Source organism: Panthera uncia, unplaced genomic scaffold, assembly GCF_023721935.1.
Source record: "Panthera uncia isolate 11264 unplaced genomic scaffold, Puncia_PCG_1.0 HiC_scaffold_1648, whole genome shotgun sequence".
Lineage (NCBI taxonomy): Eukaryota > Metazoa > Chordata > Mammalia > Carnivora > Felidae > Panthera > Panthera uncia.
In genome coordinates, this window is record NW_026058303.1 from 1 (window position 1) to 19,194 (window position 19,194).

Genomic DNA, 19,194 nt, shown 5'->3' on the forward strand with positions numbered 1-19,194 from the left:
AACCAAGGAAGTGTATCATTAACACACACACACACACACACACACACCTCTCACAGGCAATGGAACAAACAGAAAAAAAGATTCAGGAGAAAAAAAATTGTAGTCTATCAGTGAAGTTTCCACAACGTGAGGATGATCACGTGCGCCCCACCGCTCACAGCTCTGCAAGGCAACGTGCCCATAATGACCCTACGTGTCCCCAGCTGCAGGGGTGGCTGATGTGCAGCCTCCAGTGCAGGCCATGCTTTCCCATCTGCACGTTTTTGAAAATAACTGATTTACTTGCCAACATTGGAAAGTGAGAGATTTCATACATATGCACGTTTGTGTGTATATATATTTATCATATAAACGTATATAAACATATATATGTGTGTGTGTATGTATATATATATATATACGTATATATATATATACGTATATGTATATACGTATATATATATATATGTACGTATATATACGAAGCAGGTTCTAGCTTCTCCTAGAAAAAAAATCCAGCAACAAATCCTTGGACTGCGGTTCCTCAGAGCAGCAGTCAGAGGGAGCCGCGACAGGCAGGCCCATGCACGGTGGCCCCATCAGCCTCTGGTACATTGGGGTTGAAGGTCACCAGTTATGTGCCGTCTTCTCCTACAGTAGTTACCAGGAGGATTACACATTTCTTGAATCCATACCGAGAGCAAAAACATTTTTTACACCCGGCCTGTTTCATTTGTTCATAAATCCATCCTGGCTGCGACGAGCATTGACTTGGCCACCCCTGGAGTCATGAGGCCAGTTCCGGCTGCTGTAGGCCGTGGGCTGAATGACAGGAGGCACTTACCACTAAGAGCCCTTAGTGGAGTCTTACGGGTTTCCTCTTACTCTCTGGGGGAGAGAGAGGGAGCAAAATGTCTGCGGGCTGCCGCCACCACATATGTGATCAACTCTCAGAGCAGCCAGTGCCCCAGCCCTCGGGCAGGAGGACATACGGCTATCAAGGAATTACAGATGACTCACATATGGCTCATCCGAAGCCACCGGCTTGTAAATGGGATCTCTTGTTAATCTAGCTGTGCCCTCGGCATCATGGAAAGACCCTACGGAAGCTCATCCATCAAACCCCAGCCCCTAACATAGGGTCCTACGTCCTGGACGATCCCAAGCGCGGGAGAGGATGATGGGAGTCCTGCCCTCCGGGGGGTCTGCCATCAGGGTCTCGCACAATCTGCCCAGCAACAAGGGAAAGAGGCCGTGTGAGCCTCCCCCACTCCCCCCAAAGGACAGCATGCATATTCATGGCGTCAACCTCACGTGTTGGCTAATTATTCACCAAATCCTGCTCCGTTTCCTCTGACCCTGTTTCCGGCTGCCGATGAGACATCACTAAGTCAAAGTCCCAGAAGACCGTCACACTCAATAAATCCTAACATCAAATTTGTCATGCGCCTCGTCCTCGTGCAAACGCGTTCCTCCTTCTGAACTCCCTACTTTATTCAGACACCCATTCCACAAATACTTACTGAGCGCCTACCATGGGCCAGGCAGCGTCCGCCTGGTGGGGCTTCAGCAGTGAACAAACAGGCACGGTCGCTGGTCCCCGGTCCCTGCTCTCGGGAGCCTGCCCTCCAGCCCCATCGGCTTCAGTGAGGAGCCATTACTCAAGCCGGACAGCAAGACTCCTTCCCTTTCACTCACCTCCACGTCCTGGCCTCAGGCGCTCACTCCGCCCTGCTAGCTCCTCTCCAAAACATCTCCCTTCTAGCGGTCATCACCCCCGGCCAGAGTCAACAGCATCCACCTTGCCAGCCACACCTCCAATCTCTCTTCCTCTGCCAGGTTCATTTCCTATAAACACTCTTCCCTCCTCGTAACTTCTCCGTCTCTGAATTGCCACCGGCGGTTTACGAGGCTGAAGGCCACAAACCAGCCCCCCAGCCCGGTGCTCTAGACCTTTCTTAGCGCTCCAGCCACATTGCCGTTCCTCCTGCCTGAGCACACTGCCGCCTGGCGACGGCTCGGTTACTGCGCCTCTGCCAACCTGCTGGAGCCACCCTCCCGTGCCCGAGATGCCATTTCTTGTCTGTCTACTTTGGGAACACTTCTTCACAGCCCAGCTCAGCTGCAACTTGCTCTATAAAGCCTCTCCCAGCTCCCTGAAGCAAGCGCGTCCTTGCGAGGCGCCTTCGAGCCTGAGCATGTGTTCGCACGTCTGCCTCTCCAGTGACACTGCTCCACGACAGTGGGAGACCCGTCATCCTCACTAATTTTTGTCATCGAAGTACAGGACACAGTTCTGACTCAAAGCAGACATTCACTAAAGTATCTGCTGGAGAAATAAGAGAACAGCATCCTGTGACAGTCCATTCGTATCACTTAGACAGTCCGCAGTGCTGACCTGGGACCCGACTAGCCCGGTCTCCGCACGCCCGAGTGACCCAGTAGGGCGGAGGGTTTCAATCACCGATGTCTGCTGGACAAGAAATATGAGGAACAATGTGGGCAGAGATTTGTTTATTAAATAGGGATTTTCTTCATTTCTACTAGGATCTCTCAAGAGAAAGATGTATTTTTCTTTCATTTTCCACTCTTCATGGAGACTCAGATACCGAAAAATATTTCTTACCACAAACAGCAGTGCACATGTCATGACAAATGACAAGGGCCTGGTGTCTGAGAGGTGGCAGCAAGGAAGGGGCCGGTGGGGGGTGGGCGGAGGGGCGGCTGGCCAGCGCACAGCTGGCTCTAGCTGACTGCCATCGGGAGAGACTGCAGGCCCAGGCTTGACGGAGCCTCTGATATGTCAAAGGAAGCAGGGAACTTAGATTTGCTGTGAAATCTCAGTTAAAAAAAAAAAAATGCCAGGTCAAATGTACTTTTAACAACATATAGGCCAAATCTGACCACCAGGCCTCAGTTCCTAAGCTCTGCCTCAAAGAGACTTGGGCATGGGGGCCTGTGTGGCTCAGTCGGTTAAGCATCTGACTCCTGATTTCTGCTCGGGTCATGATCTCAGTCGGGAGTAGGAGATCGAGCTCTGTGTCGGGCATGGAACCTGCTTAAGATTCTCTCTCCCTCTGCCCTTCCTTGCTCGTGTGCTCTCTCTAGCTCTAAATAAATAAATGAACAAATGAGGGGCTCGGGCGTAGAGGAGATCTAGCATAGAGAAGAGGCCCATTTCCCTCTATGACGGAATCAGAGATGAGGGCTCCACTCACCAATGCAGGAGGTAAGGAGCAAGGATTATTGTCTTTTGGTTTTTTTAATGTTTATTTATTTTGAGGGACAGGGAAGGGCAGAGAGAGAGGGAGAGAGAATCCCAAGCAGGCTCCAAGCTCAGCATGAAGCCCAACAAGGGGCTCGATCCCACGAACCATGAGATCATGACCCGAGCTAAAATCCAGAGTCGGATGCTTAACCTACTGAGCCACCCAGGCGCCCCAACCCTGATGTTGATAATCAGATTCCAAATCACGGTCCTTTGTGGGCTAATCACTATGACCCAAACAGGCTGCCTTTAAACTTCAGGTTTAAGTTCCGCTGTCTCACTGGCAGGGCAATTTGTTTCTCTCCCCCGTCTAATGCTGGCTCCGCCGAACACTGTTCTAATCAGCCTGGAGGCCACATGCCCCCTCTGTGCTTTCCTCCTCCCCCCAACTCTACTGCGGGGCCCAGAGACTAGGCCGGTGGGTAAGCACTTCTCTCCCCGTGCCGTCACACTATCATTTCAGTATTAAACCAGTGTGATGGAATTAGAAGCGTGCTCACAGAAGCACCCCTAAGTACCCAGGTCCACCATTCCACACGAACTTATACCGCAGGGCCTCGAGCAAACCCTGGGGAAAACGGGAGCCAGCCTAGGGCAGGAAGGCCTTCGATGAAGTCCTGGGCACTTTTTCCTTCTGTGGAACAAAGGAAGATCCCACTCGCTTCCAGGTTAAGGACGGTTAAGTCTGTGAACAGGGCTGATTACAAGCCACCATCAAGGTACACTAAACAAAGATGTCCAGGCTGTGGCACAGTTCAGTCCGGCCCAGAGCACAGGCGGCCCCGGGCACTTACCAGCTCTTCTCGCAGCCTGCCCAGGGTCTCCATCTGGTTACTCCGTGTGCTCAGCACACCCGAGAGCTTCTCCATGAGGATGTCATATTTGCTCCTCCTGTGAGAAACACAAAACAGCTTGTCTGGTCAAACCTATTGCTAAAGAGTGCCTCGCAAGCCTTCAGTGACCACATCCCAAACTACAGAATCTTCATCTTCGGTCTCGGCCACCATCCAGCCCACAACGCGCACTTGGTGGGGCAGAGACCGGCTCTGAGTGGCTCGGTCACAAGGCCAAGGGCACCTAGGTAGTGGCCGTGTACAAACTAGACCTTTGGGCCGCAGCCGTAAGGATTCTTCACAATGCCTTATGTTTTTATAATAGCATCAAGTTTAGGAAGGACCTTAGGTATTTCTATATAAATCGCTTGGTGAAGGAGGGGATTATTTCATAAAGAAGTGAAACAGATTTTCTAAACTTCAGACTCAAGACATGAACCTAGGTCCTTGCCCACATCCAGCGCTCTGTTCGCTATATCATGATGCCTTTGATTCTGAAGGCTGGCCTCTACTCTGACTTCACTGGCCTGATCAAGCCCACCCCCCACCTCATTTTTATTGTGTAGAATCATAAATGACTGCTTCCAAGCTAATGGCCACCAAGGAAGCTATGAAAGAGAGCAGAGGGCTCCCGACTATGTGTGCCTGGGGAGGCTGGGGGGCAGGGCATAGCTGGGAAGGTGACCTTGACTTTAACTAGTCACAAGCTCAGGGTCACGGAGGGCTTATGTATGGGATACGGAGTCTGCACCCACTTCTCCACTTCGACTGCCTCTCAACACATGAAAGGATAAAGGAAGGCACAGATATTTACTGCATGTGAATTAACACCAAGCACTGAGTCTTGGCCATTTTCTAGGAGAAGAAACCGTGGTTCAGAGAGGTCAAGTGCCTTTGCCCAAGTAAGGGGCAAAGATTTAAAAACAGATCTTGACTTAGTCCACTGTTAATCTCTTCCACCCACAGCTGCCGCCTACACCAGGTAGGAGTCTAGTGATACTGTATTTAACTAGTGGAAAGTAAGACTAAATAAATAAAATGCAAACTGTAGAAGCATGATTCTCTCTCCAGTAGGATTCCTAAAATATAGGTTTGACGACAAATTTGGAATTTTGACAGGAATGCAGTGATATCATTACTCCTGGAAATCCTTAGTCAACAGTCTGCCTACATGTGTATCAAGCACTTTCTTTGGGCCCAGGCCTGTGCTAGGCAGTGGACACTGTCGACTTTAAAACTTATACTTAATCCTGAGTGTTCACTCACCTCCCATTTGGACAGCATGCCTGGCCACCGGTAATGGGCAAGGTCTCTGTCGTTCGGCTAGGGGAGAGTCAGAGTCATTCCCTGTGGTCCAGGGAAAGGAAGGGCCTGCCTACTGCCTCTCAAGGATTCCGTGACATTGCCCGACTCCACTGTGGAGCACAGGTGGCCAGGCGCTCGGGGGCTCCCGCTTACTCACTCGAGGGCCACCTTTTCCAAGGCCTACTCCAGCTCGATCCTTCCCTACCCTGGGCTCTGGACGTCTCACCAAAGAGGCCATGAGGTGCCGGAGGGCAGGCTGAGGCCTGTCTCAAGCGTGGTAGAACACTGCTTTCCCCCGTTCCTGTGCCAGGCAGTCACCCCAACAGGGAGCAGGAAGGAGTCAGAGACTCACTCCCAGAAACCCTCATCCTCAGAAGGGAATGTACACATCTCACCACCTTGCTATACTGACTGGACCAGGACCCGAGGCTAAATAGCAACGTCATGCACGGTGATCACTCAGCACAACCTCCACATCTCACCGTCTAGGCTGATTATGAGAGTTGCGTGTTGGAAAAACATGCCAATTTTAAATCGGATACAATTCAATCTCAATTCTGTCACCAAAACAAATCTGATTTGACTGATCTTTTTTTTTTTTTTTACCCCCCCCCCCCCCCCAAATTTCACCAAAATGTTAACAGTCCCTATTGCCGGGCAATAGGGTTACAGGAATTTTTTTTCCTTCTTTTCAATATAATGTCCAAATTTTCTAAATCAGCATGACTTATTTTCACAATCAAAAATAGATAGTAAATCTCTTTTAAAAAGCTATAGTCTAGGGCACCTGGGTAGCTCAGTAGGTTAAGCGTCTGGCTCTTGACTTTGGTTCATGATCTGATGGTTCATGAGTTCAGGCCCCGCGTTGGGCTCCTCACTGAGTGTGGAGTCTAAGATTCTCTCTCTCTCTCTCTCTCTCTCTCTCTCTCTCTACCCACCCCCCGTCCCTCTCTCCCATTTGTGCTCATGTTCTCTCTCTCAAAATAAATAAATAGTTAAAAAAAAAAAAGAAAAAAAACCTATAGTCATGGACACCTGGGGTGGCTCAGTTGGTTGAGCATCCAACCCTTGATTTTGCCTCAGATCATGGTCCCAGGGTTGTGGGATCGAACCCTATATTGGGCTCCATGCTTAGCGTGGAGCTTGCTTAAGGCTCTCTCCCTTGGGGCACCTGGGTGGCTCAATCGGTCAAGCGTCCTGACTTTGGTTCAGGTCATGATCTGATGGTTCATAGTTCAAGCCCTGCTTCGGGCTCTGTGCTGACGGCTCAGAACCTGGAACCCGCTTCGGATTCCGTGGCTCCCTCTCCCTCTGCCCCTCCCCCACTTGTGCTCTGTCTATGTCTCTCAAAAAAAATAAATGTTTAAAAAAAAACTTAAAAGATTCTCTCCCTCCCTCTGCCCCTCCCCTGCTTGCGCATGTACGTGTGTGCTCGTCCTCTCTAAAATAAAAGCAAAACATAAATCAATAAAAGTAAAAAGCTACAGTCGTGCTGTGATTTAGCCTCCATGGTTTGTAAAGGCCTAACGCGCAGGGCAGAACGGAGTGCTCTGGCGTGCACACGCTATACCTGTCCACGTGAAACCGATTCAGGAGGAGGAGGATCGAGTGCTGCTGGGCTCCGGTGGGTAATCGGATCACATGTGATTGCATCGTAATGAGCCCGTTTTTGTTCAGAATTTTCCGGTGATAGTGGAGCTTCCCGGCATCAACCCTGGAGGAGAGGAGGAGCGTGGCTCTGTCATTTTTGCTTTGCTGGCTGCTTTCTCCCAACAGTGCAGAGGGCCTCTCACCTGAACGTCAGTGCTAGACACACACTGTAGCACTGGCTAGTCCTACCCAGCCACTCTACGACGACAGTCACTGTGAGACAGCGGCCTTGAAAACAACAGCCATGCTTCAGCCTAAGAGCACAGCCGAGGTCCCCGGCAGAGGCAGACGGGGGATGGGGGTGGAGGCCCAGGGAAATGGGCACGGGACGGACGGTGGGGTGGGCGACGATGAGGGTTAGCGATGACACCATCAAATTCAGGTGCCCAATCCTGTAGTGGCCAATAACTAGGGGGACTATACATCCTGGTTTGCCCGGCGGTCCCAATTTATGACCACTGCCTTGGCCTTGCCCTGGGGCCCCACTCTCCACTCTCAAAATGTCTGGTTTAGATACTAAATGATAGGATCACTCCAGGGTCTCTTCATACACAAAGCCCTGCACTCCCAGTCAGCATAGGTTGCAGACTGCCCCAGTGGCAGGGCTGAGAGGAACGGGGAAGGAGGTAGGTCAACAGGCTGGGGGGCAGGGCACAATCATCAGGGAGCCCTGTCAAGCAAATCATCCCCTTACTTGAAAGCAGTGCTGTGGAGGTCACGCTGGAGCTCGCCTTGCCACCGGGACCGGCCCAACCGCTCCAAAATGCAGTAGGAGAAGTCAGGGAGCTTCAGGTCGGGGTCACCCTCCAAGCCTATCAAGGCCCTGTACCGCATGTCCTGGGAGGCGACGATGATCAGTCTCTTTCCCCACCTGCAGATCAGAAACGACCACACAGAAGAAATAACTTTAAGTGATTTGAAGAAAATATGAAAAAACAGGGGGTGCCTGGGTGGCTCAGTCAGTTAAGCATCAGACTCTTGGTTTTCGCTCAGGCCATGATCTCGCGGTTCATGGAATCGAGCCCCACGTCAGGCTCAGTGCAGAGCATGACGCCTGCTTGGGATTGTTGCTCACCCTGCCCCTCCCCTGCACACTTATTTATAAACAAACTTAAAAAAACAAACAAAACCCTGAACCTTAGACAATCATCATTTTGTGCTGCTTCTTACAGCTTTACAATCCCCCCCATTAAGGCGGTGTCAGTGTCCAAACTGCAGCATTTGGGGTGAACAGAGCCAACCTTGTGTTCTCCTTATGTGGTGCCCTCCGAGGTCTCGTCAGGACACTCAGACCAAAGCCCAAACTCCCCAGCAGGGCCTGGTACATCTGACGCACCCTCCATGGCCCTGCTGGTCCTCAAATGAGCTGCTTCCTCTGCCCGGGCTCCTCTCCGAATCTGTAGGTGACGGATTCCTTCTCATTATCAGGGCTACTGCTTAGACATGACCTCCTCGGGCCTTCCTGAAGGTGTAACCCCAGCTATCCCCTACCTGGCCATTGTCATATTCTTTACAGCACCCGGCACTCTTAAAAATGGTCGTATTTCGGGGATGCCTCAGGGGCTCAGTCAGTTGAGCGTCTGACTTTGGCTCAGGTCATGATCTCATGGTTGGTGAGTTCGAGCTCCGCATCAGGCTCTGTGCTGACAGCTCGGAGCCTGGATCCTGCTTCGGGTTCTGTGCCGCCCTCACTCTCTGCCCCTCCCCCAGTCGTGCTCTGTCTCTCTCTCTCTCAAAAGTAGATAAACGTAAAAAAAATTTTTTTTTAAAGGTCATTTTTTTTTTTTTTTTTGGCAGACATTCTTGTCCATCTCCTCCTGTCAAATTTAAGTGCCATAAAAGTAGGAACATGGTACTGACCTGTTCACTAGGACACCTTCAGTGCCTAGTATGATTGTAGTGCATAGTCGGGGCTCTGTGAGTATTTGTTAAGTGAGCAAACTAGCCTACTGAACTGGACAGATAAGCTTCAGAGTCAAAAATACAGGCACGCCTCAGAGATGTTGTGGGTTCAATTCTAGACCATCGCAAGAAAGCAAATATTGTGATAAAGCAAGTATCACAATAAAGCTAGTCAAATAAAGTTTCTGGTTTCCAGTGCATATAAAAGTATGTTTATACTATACTGTAGTGTATTAAGTGTGCAATGACATTACGTCCAAAAAAAAAACCAATGTGTGTACCTTAATTAAAAAATACTATTGCTAAGAAATGCGAACCATCATCTGAACCTTCGCCAAACTGTAATCACCGATCCCAGATCACCATAACAAATATATTTGAACAAAAATATATTTGAACGAATTCAAAATATATTTGAATATATTTGAACGAAAAAGTTCAAAATATTGAGAAAATTGGGGCGCCTGTGTGGCTCAAGTTGGTTAAGCGTCCAACTTCAGCTCAGGTCATGGTCTTTACAATTTGTGAGTTCGAGCCCCGCGCCTGGCTCTGTCCTGACAGCTCAGAGCTTGGAGCCTATTTCAGATTCTGTGTCTCCCTCTCTCTCTGCCCCTCTCTCGCTTGTATTCTGTCTCTCTTTCAAACATTAAAAAAAAAATAAAGCAAAGGAAAGAAAATATATTGAGAAAATGACCGACATGTAATACAGAGACACGAAGCGAGCAAATGCTGTTGGGAAAAATGGTGCCAACAGACCTGCTTGACGCAAGGTTGCCACGAACCTTCAATTTTTAAAAAACGCAGTATCTGTGAAGTGCAGGACGACGAGGTAGGTCTGTACCGAACTGGCTAATCAGCGGATTTGTACTCTGTTGAAGACCAGACCCTGGAAGAATCGTCAGCTCCTCCTAGTGACTTGAGGTGTGAAAATAATAAAGAGGCCAAGAATACATCCTAGCAAGGCATTTCAGACTGAGTGACGTGATGGGAGACAGGCCTTGTGGTTAGATGTGTAAACAACAGAGCTGAGAAGAATTAGATGCCGGCCCAGATTTGAGGGGTTGGTAGTCCATGAGTTCTTATACAGGGACCCTCAGTGATGCATTCATCTGGGAAAGGGAGTGCTTCCAAGTGGGGGTATCTTGATGCCAAGAAGTGAGTGAGTGAGGGGTTCTCTGCCAGCACACCCTCGTGGGATCTCTGCTGCAGGGCTTGGACCCCAAGAGTATGTGAATGGAGTGGGCCCATCTGCCCAAGATGTCGGCTTAAATTAGCAGATGAGGCCCAGTGGGTGGAGCCTCAGACTTAAGTGATGGAGACTCGGCAGAGAAACGGATTTCTTCTATCACATCCCTCAGGCTGACGGTTCTCCTTCCTCCTACCCCACACTGGCTGGTTTCACTTCTACCACCAACTGGGGCAAAGATGAAAGAAGAGGTTGTCTTCCTTTTAACCTTACACTGTTTGTGACCTAAAATAAGTCTTCTGTAGAGTCATGGAAGTCAGCAGAATCCATCCTGAGAGAATGGTTGCGAACACCCATGAAAGAGACAGTCCACTTCCTGTGTCTGCACATCACAGACTTAGGACCTTTGCTCTCTCGTCCGAAACAGGTTCATTAAGTCAAACTGGAAGAGGTCAGCTGGGAAAAGAAAGCTGGAAAACTGGGGAACAGGTTTGCTGCTTTTCGCACAGGCTCAGATTTGTTTACTACGCTGCACTATCATAATCCCGACAGTTCCAATTAGCTGACTAAGGGACTCCTGCTAGGCTTAAAATGCTGAGTGTGGTCACCAGACAGGATGTCAAATACTGATTAAGCACAATGTAAAGTACCAGAGATGCCAAGATAGATAAGAGCGGTGTCCACCTTCAAGGAGCTCACAGTCCACTGGAGGAGGAAGTCCAGAAAGTGAGCGATTATGCTATGATCCAACAGCTGCCAGAGAGCACCCAGGAAATGGCATGCGTCCAGAGCCCAATTCCATCTAAGCTGCGCGTGTGAACGGAGCACACGCACAGTAACTAGGGAACGCTCTCACAGGAGGGGGTGTTGAGTGAGCACTAAGCTTGGGGGCGGGGGCGGTGAAGGGCAAGGAAGCAGAACCTGCAAGTTTCTGGAGGCATGAAGCAGTGCGCCTGTCCTGGGGGCAAATGGCCCGGCCGGGAAGCCTGGTGTGGGGTCGCAGGCTGGAAAGCAGAAGGAAGGAGAGCCCGAGAGGTCAGTGCGAGTCCACATCCCAAAAGGCCTGGCAGTGCCGTCCAGGGAGTTTGGATGCCATGCCACAGGTCAGGGGTTAGAACTTCCAGACCAACAGGATAGTCAGTCAGTCAACATGCACTCTCAGGAGCCGATGTGGTGCCAGGCATAGTCTAGATCCTAGGGATACAGCCATGAACAAACAAGAGTTTCCGCCCTCAAGGTTACAGTCTGGTATGGAAAGAGTGACGTAAATAAACACTGAAGACCATTTTTGGTACTGACGTGAGTAATACGATGATGTCTGGGCAACAGGGACATACTTCTTGAGGAGCCAAGTCCAAGGCTGAATGAAGAGAAGAGGGTGGAGATGTGAAGATCTGAAGCAGAATTTTTTTTTTAAGTTTATTTATTTGAGAGAGAGAGAGAGAGAGAGAGAGAGACAGAGAGAGAGGAGTGTGCGTGAGTCGGGGAGCGGCAGACAAAGAATCCCAAGCAGGCTCCGCGCTGTTGGCTCAGAGTCCGACGAATAGGGGCTCGATCTCACGAACCGTGAGATCATGACCTGAGCCGAAATCAAGAGTCAGACGTTTAACCAACCGAGCCCCCCAGGAGTCCTGAAGGCAGAAGACTCTAAGCAAAAGGAACAACATGTGTTGCAGCCCTGAGTAAGATTAGCCCGGCGTGTTCGGGCCAAAGCACAGAGAGGGCTATGGGGGGAGAGCTGGGTGGGCAGTGGGTAGGCATATGGAGCCTGATGGGCCACTCAGCAGGGTGGGCAGCACTAGGTGGGACATGGCTCATGGTTCTGGCCTAAATACCAAGGGAAAATCACAGTCCCAGAGAGAGAGAGAGCACAAGTCGGGAGGGGCAGAGAGAGAGGGAGACAGAAGATCCAAAGCACTCTGCTGACAGCACAGAGCCCGAGGCGGGGCTCGAACTTACAAACCAGGAGATCATGACCTGAGTTGCCGTCAGAGGCTTGACCAACCAAGCCACCCAGGCGCCCCATGGATCCTGTAATGTTTTTAAGAGGAGGCAGAAATCCAGATTTTAAATATTAGCAATGAAATAAAATTGAAAACAAACAAACCACCATGCTGGCTAAACAAAGCATGTCTGTGGGGGACATGCGGCCAGTCTGATATCTGTCCTGAGTGACCAAGGCACTTTCCACCGCAAGTCCATCTTAGAGAAAAATGTTCCATGCAGTGTGGAAAGTTCCGAAGAGGAGAGACAGTAAGAAGGGAGATATAGTGTACTATTTTGAGCCCAAAGGGCGTTTGAGAAAACGTCAGAAGGTCAAGTCCACAGGACTCGGTGGCCAGCTGAACGTAGAAAGAGAGAAGGGGCCCAAGTTTGCGTCTTACACGGCAGGCGCGTGGGAATCCTCCGGAGCAGAGGGAAGACACAAAAGGGGCAGGAAATGGAAGAGGAGGCAAGTTTGGGGTGAAGGAGAGTGATGCTCTGACTTGTGGGCGCACTGAGGAAGAGGTTACTGTAACTTCACACACGGCACCTGGCAGACGCCTGGGGAGCACTCAGAGCCCTGGGGAGCAGCCCAACATTTAAGGGGTGGAAGGAAGTCGGGGAGTCCATGAGGGAACTGGTAAGGATCGGCTAGAACAGGAAAATAAAGCAGGAAGCCATGGGACAAAAGCTTTACAAGTCCTTGATGGGGCGGAGGGGGCAAGGAGGTTAAGGGCCCTACAGTGTCCACAGGCTCGTTACTAGGAATCTTCGGGGATAAGATTTCGGTGAAGTAATAAAGTCAGACATCAGGACTGAGAGGGCAGAGGTGAAGGGGACAAAGAGTGAGAGTGGCTATTTCTTCTGGGAAGCTTGGTCCTACAAGCGGCAGAGAGAAAGAGAGATCTATGGTCACAGGGGATCTGAGGTCAAGAGAAGGTCCTGTTGTAAGCTGTGTGAGTCACGTTAGGGCTGAGGAGACAGTACCAGCAGAAAGGCCAAAAGTTGGAAATGACGGAGAAGGGGCACCTGGGTGGCTTAGTTGGTTAAGCATCTGACTTCAGCTCAAGTCATGACCTCGAGGTTTGTGACTTTGAGCTCCGCATCGGGCTTACTGCTGTCAGCACAGAGCCTGCTTTGGATCCTGTCTCCCTCTCTCTTTGCCCCTCCCTTTCAAAACAAATAAACATTAAAAAAAAAAAAAAAAGAAAGAAAGAAAATGATGGAGAAAGATGAGCTTCCTGAGAGAGGCAGGAAAGAGCAGGAGGTACAGGGAGCTGGGCTGGGGGGCGGGAAGGGGGATGGGCAGAGGAGGAGGAAGAGAAGCAGAGGGAGGCCCTAGACAGGGCCTGGTCCTGGTGACATGGTTTCTGGTCACCTCTGAGCTGGGGGGTGGGGGTGGGGGAGGAAGAGATATGTAACAGCTGCAAGTTGAAGATGGAAGTCAGGAGAGTTCACACTGGCAGCTTCTCCCTGTTCTGTGAAGCGGGGAGGGAGGTGGGAGTGGGGCTAGGCTTAGAAGGTAACAGGTGGAATGGACCACTCGGGGAAACCGGGGGTCCGGCCGGAGACTCAGGAAAGGACCGCTGGGCAGCAGGGGGCCCAGTCCCTACGAGAGAGTGATCCAGGGGACGAGAGAGTGATCCAGGGGACGTCTGGGTGGCTCAGGTGGTTAAGTGGCTGACTTCAGCTCAGGTCCCGATCTCATGGTTTGTGAGTTCGAGCCCCACACTGGGCTCGCTGCCATCAGCGCACAGCCCACTTGAGAGCCTCTGTTCCCCCCTCCCCTTTCCCTCCCCGACTGTCGCTTGTGCTCTCTCTCAAAAATAAATAACACATAAAAAAAAAAAAAAAAAGAGTGATCCAAATGATAGCCTCCTGCTCTGCCCAACCGTGCCAGGACTGTGGACACGAGGAAAAGAGAAAGGCAGGTCCCTGAGCAAAATGAGCTGAGCGAAGAAGGCAGAGGCTTCGTAAAGGGCTGACGAGACTCAGCGCTCTGACTGTGCACCCGACTCCAAAGCAGGAGGATTCCCATGAGTTTCTGACGGTGCAGATCAGTTACCTGCCAAAGGCCTCCACCATCATACAGCGGGGCTGTAAAGACTTGGTCCTGATGTCATTGGTTATGTTTTTCCTCTCCTTAAAGTACCGGCAAGAGCCCTGGATGCCATCTTTATTCTCTAAAATCATGTGAATGGGGTAGACGTCCTCCAAAGCGACTGGATCCCTCCGGGACTCCAAAATTCCGGTTTCCAAGTCAATCTCTTCGTATCTACAAGAGGGAAGGCACAAATACCAAACCACAAATCAGCTCCGGAAACAGTACATACTGGGCCACATTCTTCTGACAACCTCCTGCTGAGACCAGAGAGAGAGAGAGAGAATGTGCTCACTCAGTCTTCCCACTTTGCAAATGCAGATTAGAGCAGCATTCCTGCCTTTTTAACGCAAAGAACACAGGCCTTCCCAGGGTCCCCCAAATCCACCCTAAGAAGCTGAATGCTGGAACCAGAACCATCCTACTGGCCCAAGTCGTGGCCTTTTGGTTTCCCTTCAAATCTGGTGCCTGTACGTTAACAATTTTCACCTTGGGATCCTACGTCCTGTCTTTTCCCTCCAAACACTGACCCTGTATCTTCGCTTGTCTACCAAACGCCTCAAATTCAAGGAGATCAAAGGCAAAGTTATAACTGCCTCTCCCCCCCCCCCCCCCCCGATAAAGTCCCTCCTCCCCACTCTCTCCCAGTTGTGTCGTATCAATGTCATGGAGACATCTTTGACTTGGGTTTCTTCCTTTATCCAGTCAGCCAACTTTGTTAAGCTTTCCTTGCAAACCTCGCTCACATCCTCCTCTAGTCCAGTTGAGGCTAAATCCCACTTAAGCTTATTGGCCCTTTCCTCCTTTGTCTTCTGTGTGATCTCTACACTGCGTAACCCTCCAACCCCCAGTCACATCTGCCATCTATCTGCCAGGACACCACTCTGAACTGCTACCCTCCATTTCTCCAGCCACACCTTCCCAGGCTTCTTGGAAGGTTCCTAGTCCTTCATCCAGCCCTTCCACGTAGGTGCACCTCAGGGCCATGTCTTAGGCCTCCAGGGAGAATCCTGGCCTACAACTTAAACATCCAACCATACGGGATGACTCCTCTCTGGCCTGCTCCCCCCTCCCCCGCCCCGCATGAAGCCACATGTTTACTAAACAGAATCTCCACTAGGGTCACCCAAAGGAACTTCAAACTCCACGTGTCTCAAAGTACGTTCAACATCTTCCCCACCTCCCCCAAGACTCAACCACTGTGCTGCCCTTCTGTGTTCCCTACCAACAGGGCAGGGCATCAGTGTTCACTCAGGTACCCAAATATCAGGAACCAGAGGAATCATCCCTGACTCCCACCTCTCCTTATACCCCACATCCAGTCACCCAATCCTCTTTATTCTGGTTTCATAGGTTCTCATCCCACCTGCTTCTCTTATTTTCACCTGCGCCCTGGTAAGCAAAACCACGATTGGTTGTTTGTGGCTGGATTACTAAAATCTCTCAACTTCACACTTTGCCCCTAGTCTGACTCGCCTTTCAGTGGCTTCTAACTACCCTTTCGATAAAGGATAAGCTATTTAAGTGGATTAAAAGACCACCCAAATCCCTCTCCAGTCCAACTGAGCGAAGGGCAGAGTGGGTTTTGTACCCCAGACTTCGTGGATTCAAATTGGGGGTTCTGGCCTTGCTAGCAGATGATCTTAAACAAGTCACTTAAACGCTCTGTGCCTCAATCTTCTCTTCTAAGGCTTTTGTAAAAATTAAATAACTCACTCTATGTCAGGATCTTAGAACAGTCCCGGCTCACAACAAGCATACATGTGACAAACATTATTCCTCATTCCCCACCTCCAATCCTACACTTCAACCAAACTTAACATATTTCTCCTCCTGCAGGCTTCACATGTGCGGTTTCCTGTCCAGAATACTCTGCCAAGTGCCCACCTAAATCCAATCTTTAAGTCCTGTTTTGGACAGTATTACCTCTGGGAACTTCTCACAATATGCCTTTAGAGCACAGATGCTACAGACCGATGGCCTGCGTTCAAATCAACACGTGAGTCACTTATAATCTTTGTAACCGTTGAACAGGTTACTTAATCGAAGGCTCAGTTTCCTCCTCTGCAAAATGGGGAAGATAACAGTACCTACTGCTGAGGATCAAGTGAGTTCAGTCTCCTGAAGCTCCCAGAACAGGATCTTAGGGTACAGGACTAGGCCAAAAATAAGCACTCCATAAATGCTAGCCATTATTATTATTATTATTATTATTATTATTATTATTAAGGTTGCTGTTATGCAGATGTCTAATTGACTTAGGCTCTCCAGTCAAGCACTGAACGAATGCCCCAGAAAGGGTGGTTGAACTCATCGGTCTCCAGCCTTGGTTTGAACTCACCTCCTAACCACTACGGAAGAAGAGTACTCTTTGAAACTTGAAGAATATCCCGCCGGTCCTGCTCACCACCACCCAACACCCACACGGACATAATGGGACATCATGAGATAACCCTCAACTCCATCGAACGCCCGGGCTCTACCAGGCCCGAGGAACCCCCAGTCAGCCTTACACCCAGGCCTCCCCACCCCCCCCACCCCCCCCACCCCCGCCCCACGACTCACGGTCCTCCCTGGGCTCCACTCCTATCTCCCACCCCCTCCCGTCAGAACCTGGGCCCCTCCCAGAGCCATCGGACCCCGGGCTCCGCGCCCGCCCTCTCGCCCGCCCGCCGCAGGACCAGGCCGCTGACCGGTCCTGGAGCTGGAGGTCGGGTCGCTCTCGAGGCTCTTCATAGAAGCTGATGCCCGGGTGCGTGGCAAGGGCCCGCCACAGGAACTCCTGCGTGTAGGGCTCCAAAGGCAGGGGGAAGGGCGGCACTCGCGTCTCCAGACGGCTCCACAGCGCAGGCAGACACAGGCCATCAAGCCCCTCGAGGGCCACCTCGTCCAACAACGACTCAAGCGCGTCCATTGCTACTTCGGTGGGCAGGCAGCTCCCCCGGCGCCTGCGCACCAGGACACTATAGGCCCTCCAGCGCGCCTGCGCACAACCTTCGGCAGCCCTGAGAGGCGGGATGGACTTAGAGATCCGAGGAGGAGTTCCAGAGCGCCGATGCGACGTCACTCCCTTTGGGGGCGGGCTCAGTCCCTGGATCTCCACCGCCATTGGTCCGGAACCCCGCAGTAACCAGGGGAACTGCAAACAGTGTAGGGGCCGCTTCCGGTTCGAGCACCCGGAACCGCCGCCTCTAGGGATGGACGGTGAGTGTCCGTGGGCCCCTCCGGGCGGTCGGGCAGTTATTCTTTCACCTCTCCTGAGGCTTTCCCGGACAGAATCCCAGGCCGGAGAGCCCTGGACCACCACTTCCTGACCCATGGTGGCCTCCGGTCTGAGGGAAAGGGAGCCTTAGTGATCCGGGATGGCCAGAAGAGGCCGGGGGGAGTGGTCAGTGGTCTGGCCAAGGTGCAGAGCTGTGGTCGTGTAAGAACCCGGTACAGGCTGGGGGCTCAGAAGAGGTTTAGAGTGGAAAGGAGAAGTAGAAGTCTGAGGGCGAGGGGGTCCTGTGTGTCTTCCTCGGATGTGGAACTGTGCAATCTGGGAGTTGGTGCGGGAGTAAGCGTCACCCTGGGGAGTGCGGTCGTCAGCTAGTGGGAAAAGGGAGTTGGTAAGGTGGGTGGGGGAATTCTAGGGCATACTCTCTTTATGAGCTCTGCTGAGAATAATTAGTACCGTCCAGTGCCAGGAACTCTGTAAGCTCTCTCAAGCAACACCTCGTTAAGCTTCAGAACAGCCCTTTGAGGTCAGTAGTGTTCTCCTGTTTTGCAAATGAAGCAACTGAGGCTCAATGAAGTTAACTTGCCCCTAACCAAACAGCCCACAAGTGGCAGGGTGGGTAAGAAAGCCAGACACTCTCTCTGCCTCTGGAACCAAATTACGGAGTTTGAGATTTGAAACGGGTTTCAGAGGCCCTTCGTTCCAGAAGTTGCAAATGCAGATATCTGTAGGGACAAGTCTGGCGGGCTGGATTGGGCTGCGACTGAAAATCAATTCGCCTTTTGAAAGGAAAGCGTCTCACTCGGCTCCAACCTATTATTTTCCTGGGGCACTTCTCTAAATACCGGGACAGCCAATCAGTCTGAAGGCCAGATGGAGCCTGTGGGCCACTGTCTAGAGGTCCCTGATTAGAATCAGAGAATCGACCATGGGAAGCAATCTAAAAATAGGCTACTCGGATCTCATTTTGAAGATAGGAGGACTAATGTTTAGACAGACTGTTAGGGTCTATGCTAGAATCCAGATCAGTTTTCTCATTTCACCACTAACAGGGATTTGTTCCTTTGTGATATCCACTTAATGCAGTGTGGGATTTTTTTTTTAATTGAATAATCTGATGTGCGCTTAAAAGACGCTTTGCCCTTTGTACTTCAGAGGTACTGTAAAATGTCATTTGCAGTTTGCCTTGTGGGAAGATCAATGTAATGTTTCTACAGAACAACAGTTCTCAAATGTTTTTGGTCTCAGGACTCCTTTATGCTCTTACCTCAGAAGAGTGTTGTTTATGTAGATCTGTGAAATTTACCATATCAGAAATTAAAGCTGAGAAAATCTTAAAACATTCACTTATCAACTTATTTAAAAATAACCATGAACCCATTACTTCTGAATATAAATAATAATTTTAATGAAACATAGCTTTGCGCCCCCGCCCCCAAAAGTAGTAGGAAGAGTAGTAGTAGCATTATTTTACATTTTCTTAAATCTCTTCAATGTCTGGCTTGATAGAAAATAGCTAGACTCTCATTTCGGCTTTGGCAACCAAACATGTGTTTTCTGGCTGATGTATATGAGCAAAGTCTGGCCTCACACAGATATATAGTTGGAGCAGGGACTATTTTAATTGCCTTTTCAAATACCATTCTTTTTTGATGCTACACCAAGACTTAGCAAGTTGTAATTCTTGAAGGTTATGTACAGTGTGGCATCTGAAACCATATTGGTGAACTTTTATACTCTATTGCATTAAAATCCATTGGTTTATCATGC

General features: G+C 50.4%; 1 protein-coding gene across 1 annotated transcript; it reads right to left on the reverse strand.

Annotated features, from left to right (window-relative positions):
* Positions 1-530: 530 nt before the first annotated feature.
* LOC125917273 (general transcription factor 3C polypeptide 1-like) lies at positions 531-17,199 on the reverse strand. Its single transcript, XM_049623524.1, has 5 exons — positions 16,901-17,199; positions 14,172-14,381; positions 7,730-7,906; positions 6,956-7,099; positions 531-4,138 (listed from the first exon to the last, which is right to left on the reverse strand). Exons 1-5 carry the CDS (start codon positions 17,119-17,121, stop codon positions 4,003-4,005), a joined length of 888 nt encoding a protein of 295 aa, XP_049479481.1. The 5' UTR covers positions 17,122-17,199; the 3' UTR covers positions 531-4,002.
* Positions 17,200-19,194: the final 1,995 nt, after the last annotated feature.

Bases quoted from the DNA above. Each gene is read 5' to 3' on its own strand.
- LOC125917273 (XM_049623524.1), bottom strand. From the start codon at position 17,121: ATGGACGCGCTTGAGTCGTTGTTGGACGAGGTGGCCCTCGAGGGGCTT. The intron at 7,907-14,171 runs GTAACTGATCTG...TCTGATCTGCAG, and splicing joins ATGGTGGAGGCCTTTGGCAG to GTGGGGAAAGAGACTGATCA. The intron at 7,100-7,729 runs GTAAGGGGATGA...CCTCTCCTCCAG, and splicing joins CTCCACAGCACTGCTTTCAA to GGTTGATGCCGGGAAGCTCC.